Source organism: Octopus sinensis, linkage group LG5, assembly GCF_006345805.1.
Source record: "Octopus sinensis linkage group LG5, ASM634580v1, whole genome shotgun sequence".
NCBI classification, from domain to species: Eukaryota; Metazoa; Mollusca; class Cephalopoda; order Octopoda; family Octopodidae; genus Octopus; species Octopus sinensis.
This window is the reverse complement of record NC_043001.1, coordinates 27,035,433-27,040,432: the sequence shown is the minus strand read 5'-3', so window position 1 is coordinate 27,040,432 and position 5,000 is coordinate 27,035,433. Positions and strand designations below refer to the sequence as shown.

The following is a 5,000-nucleotide window of genomic DNA, read 5'->3' as shown; positions in this document are numbered from 1 at the left end:
CTTCTTCTTCAAGGCAAAAATTTGAACTCGTTTAATATTGCTATTGTAATACTTAATAGATGAAAGCAAAGCAGGAATCTTACTGCGCAGGAAATCAGTTTAATCATATTTTCCTCAATACAAAAGAGGAGATAAATTAGATATTAAGACATTTTATCCTTTTATCTGTTATTTGCTTCCGTCATTAGACTGCGACCAGGCTGGGGCACCACTTTAAACAATTTTTACTTGAATGAATCAATACCAGTTTTTTTTTTAAAAGCCAGGTACTTATTCTATTGGTCACTTTTGCCAAACCACTAAGTTACACACCAACACTAATTGTCAAGTTGTGATGGGGGACAAACACGGGCACAAAGACATGCACACGCACACACACATGCACACACGCACACACACACGCACACACACACACACACATACACACTCTCACATGTATATGACAGGCTTCTTTCAGATTACATCAACCAAGGCTTTGGTTGGCCCAAGGCTAGAGTAAAAGACACTTGCCCTAGGTGCCATGCAGTGGGACTGAAGAAAGAACCACGTGGTTAGAGTTCTCATTCCTAAGGTATTTTTCGATGTTGTTGTTATTCAGGTCACTGCCTGGAATCGAACTTGCAATCTTTGGGTAGAGCAACATCACAAAGCTGTGACACGAGGAGATATTGATAAATCGGTTTAGCTGATCATGTATGGAAAAATGAAGACCACCTCCCCCTGTGGGATGAAGTTAAAATAATAGACAGAGAACACCACTGGAAAATACGAAAACTAAAAGAAGCAGCACATATGCTAGGACACAACAACCTCCTAATCAGACCAAGTGCAGATATGAATAGCATATAGGAACCAGTATTAAGGAAAGATAGAAAAAGATTAGATTTATAAGCCCTAAAATTCATTCACTCCATAATTGCCCATGGGCATGTGGCATAGTGGTTAAGAGCATGGCCTACTAACCCCATGATTGCGAGTTCGATTCCAGGCAGTGACCTGAATAATAATGATAAAAATAATAATAATAATGATAATGATAATGATAATAAGAATAACAACAACAACATTGAAAAATACCAATGGAATGAGAACCCAGGTTTGAAATTTTCCCAAGACACCTGATGTAGCCTGGAGGGTATATCAGCCGAAATGTTGTAGTAACAACAAACAAGATGAGGACAAATATCTGTCAAATGTAAATAATATAAATAATGTAAATACTGTAAAAACTTTGGTATTTATGTTGGCAGTTAAACCATTTCTTCCACAAATTCTGCAGTGTCAACCAGTTCATAATTGTTGGGAAGTTCCAAAGGACAACCAATTCTGAACACTAAATATTATTGCCTCAAAAACTATGGAAGGTGATTGAGGATAAAGTCATACTCTTTACATGTTCAAACATTTCACACAGGGTTAAATAAAATACAACTGATTAAATCCATTTTAGTGAAATCTCCATAACTGATATATTGAAAAAATTCTTACCTTATCTGTTTTTCTTCCATAGTCATTGAATTCATAGTCACGTTGATATTTAGTTGTCTTTTTAATGTTCTGAGTTCAAATTTCACTGGTATCATTTTTATCTTTCTTTCATCTGGGTTCAGGAATAGCTTGATGTATAGGTGAACTGTCAACAGCACTGGAGAGCAAAAAGATTAAAGCTGTAACTGAGAAAAAGTTAGCTGACATTATTGGAAAATTCGAAAAGAGTTACCTGTATCATGACAATTCATGCCAGTTATCAAAATTCTGGCATCATGGTTGCTGCTCAATACTCTGTGAACACTGTAAAAGCTGGAAGGTGTATCATTGACAGCTGCTATGGAGACTACGAAGCTGTGGCCAGCAGGAAGGGATATAGTAGACAGTTTGTGACTGCATGCAGGAATTCATTCAAAAACTGCATCACAAGGGAATCCAGCTTTTGGCTGGAGAGGTGGGTGTTGGAATAACCACCATGAAGCTGGCTCTGAAAGAGGATCTTCACTACTACTTGTATAACAAGTACAATAGACAGATTCTGATTGCCAAAGACAAGGAGAACTGCTTGATAAGAGCAATAAAGATCCTAAACAAGCTGAGGCATCCTGGTGAGCTGGAGAAGATCTGGTTTTTCTCAGATGAAAAGAACCTCTGCCAGATGAAAAGAACCTCTGCCAAGATGAAAAGAACCTCTGCCAAGATGAAAAGAACCTCTGCCAGATGAAAAGAACCTCTGCCAGATGAAAAGAACCTTTGCCAAGACCTCTGCCAAGATGAAAAGAACCTCTGCCAAGATGAAAAGAACCTCTGCCAGATGAAAAGAACCTCTGCCAAGATGAAAAGAACCTCTGCCAAGATGAAAAGAACCTCTGCCAGATGAAAAGAACCTCTGCCAAGACCAGTTACACAACATCCATAAAAAGATGTGTCTCCAGTGAGGGTGATGCCATGCTACTTCACATCTTTGAAAAGGAATCTAAGCTCAATTCAGACTGAAGTCAAACTCTGGTTGAAGAGGGAGGCTACCGGAAGGCCATGTGTGTGGTAGCAGGATTTATCTCCTTGCCATACACTCTGAAGATTCATGAGTAGTTGTCCAATAATTTCTACATCTTCACCAGCCCCAATTCCTGGCCTCTCAATTCCCCATGATTGTAATCCCATGGGTTACTATATGTGGGATGCAGTTGAGAAAGCTACCAGCCACTCTGCCTGCAACACCAAGTCTGAGCTGGTAGCCAAGATCAAGGAGGTGTTCAAAGATCTTCACAGGGACATAGTAAGGAATGCATACACCAGGTTCTGTAGCTGTGAGGCTGTGATAAAAGTTGAGGCTGGCTATTTTAAGTTAATTACTATCACCCAGCCATAATGTAGTTGATGTTTTTAGAGTTTTTAAAATACTTGTATTTTTGGATGAGATATCGTATCTTTTACCTTTGATGCAAACTGTCAAATTTAGCCCAAACACCTTGTACTTTCTGGTGTTCAGTTTTACATCACTGCATTCTGAGTTCAAATTTGTTTTAGACATAACTTTGATTTCCATCACTATGAAATTAATAAAAAGTGATAGATTTATTCAGAGGTGGATTTGACTTTTTACAGCCTTCATCCCTAAAAAAAAGTATGAATGACAGTAAATTCAAATAATTTTCATATATTTTCTTTTCCAGGTAATATCAGTTGTAATAGTGACAAAATGCTTTGTTCAGTATCATCACGAAAGTAAGATTGCTTCTGATTTCTATATTTTCATTATTTAAGATTCATAACCTACCAGTTTTTTTTTTATAATATCATTTATAAAGCAGAAGAAAATGAGAGTGAATTAGGTGAAAAGTTCAACTAATACCTCATATACGATGTTACTTCTCTCACCTGACCATCTTGCCAGCTGGGATGACTAGGTCAAGTACCAAGTACATATACTAGATCTTCCCACATGTACTTTAGTATACCAGTTATTTTTGATGAATGTTTTGCATTTCTAGGTTTCATCATATTTCTGCAGATGACTTGCTCCCAGGCACAACAGAATTTGTTGATATTCTGTAGTGCATTAAAAAAACTGTTGCAAATCCTCTTCTAACTTACTACTCCCCTCAATTTTGAGTAATGAAAACTTAAGGGTATTCATGAAACCTCCCTGCTAATCCATTGGATCGAGGATGATATGAAGGAGTCCTTACATGATTGATACCATTTTTCTTACAAAATGTGAATTCCGGAGAAGTGAATTGTGGGATGTTATCTGATACTAAGACATCTGGTAACCCAAATCTTGGAAAACTTGTTGTAGCTTTTGTATTGTGGAGGAAGTTCCAAAACCGCAACTTGGTTCCAAAACAACACACTTAAAGTTCACCTACCAAATTCACCACCTTCATTCCTTTCAGCAATAAGATTTGGTTTTGTCCTACATTTCTTACTTTTGCAAATTAATAAACTATTTGTTATTACCTCTCACTAAATACGCTCCTATGCAAGCTCCTTCAGCATCCTGCATATGGATGCCAATCACATCCATCATAGACACACGTGCATGTATTATTTAAAGAAACAGAAACTGCAAATGCATCAGTAGAGACATGATGACCCAGTCTCCTTCAACTATACCAGGACATAATCCTTACACATATCACTAAAAGGGGAAAATGTCATCTCATGTAACACCTTTCTGTATTCATGTATGACACATCACTAAAAATCTCAGTCATTACAAATTATTAATCTATAATGTTAACAAAACTGTATCTCAAAGACTGGGATACTCATCTGAAGCAACAAAATACCTCCACTGTGAAAGGGTTTTGACTCATAACAAAGCTCAGATGTAACTTACAGCAGAATATTGTTCACTGATTTGGGACATTGTTGCTGCTACACTCTCAACATCTTAGGCTGCATCCAATGAAAAAGATCACCTGCTAATTAGTAAAAATTAACCACCACCACCACCATTACGCTATAATCACAGGTAATAGAGAGTGGTTTCCTCTCTTCCTTTATTTACTTCGACCACTGATACAGCTACTTATCCTCAGAAATCAAGCTGAGTACCATTCTTAACAAATCCTTATATATGCACCTGCCTCTTTTTCATTCATTGTATCTACTGTATTTAACACCTCTCAAACTATTCACTAAAATGCAGTTCTTCACAATTTCCTATCTGCATACAGTTTTAATACTAGCACCAATAGTACAACTTATACAAATACATTATTTACATCACCATTCTTGGAGGACCTGAAAATTCACAAGTGCTGTAAATTCAGAATTCCTTTCACTAAATACAAAAGAAAATGTGCATTGTTAAAGTTAATTTCTAATATATACATGTAAAAAATATTATAATAGATGCATCCCAATTTCTTGGAAATGTGATGGAGAAGCTGACTGCCCTGATTCAGAAGATGAAAAAAATTGTGGTAAGTGCATTCATATAAAATTTAAAGTGACATTTATTGTAGAAAAATATGATCAGAGAAAATTTATCATAATTACAG

At 36.6% G+C, this 5,000-nt stretch overlaps 1 protein-coding gene across 3 annotated transcripts in view; it reads left to right on the top strand.

The window, feature by feature from the left end:
* The window catches only part of LOC115211766 (atrial natriuretic peptide-converting enzyme-like), a 112,232-nt gene that overhangs the window by 47,794 nt on the left and 59,438 nt on the right, over positions 1 to 5,000 (top strand). For all 3 annotated transcript variants that reach the window (XM_036503263.1, XM_036503264.1, XM_036503265.1), the window contains exons 14-15: positions 3,165 to 3,216; positions 4,852 to 4,922. In XM_036503263.1, coding sequence (XP_036359156.1) covers positions 3,165 to 3,216; positions 4,852 to 4,922 — 123 coding nt within the window. The remainder of the gene's footprint in view (positions 1 to 3,164; positions 3,217 to 4,851; positions 4,923 to 5,000) is intronic.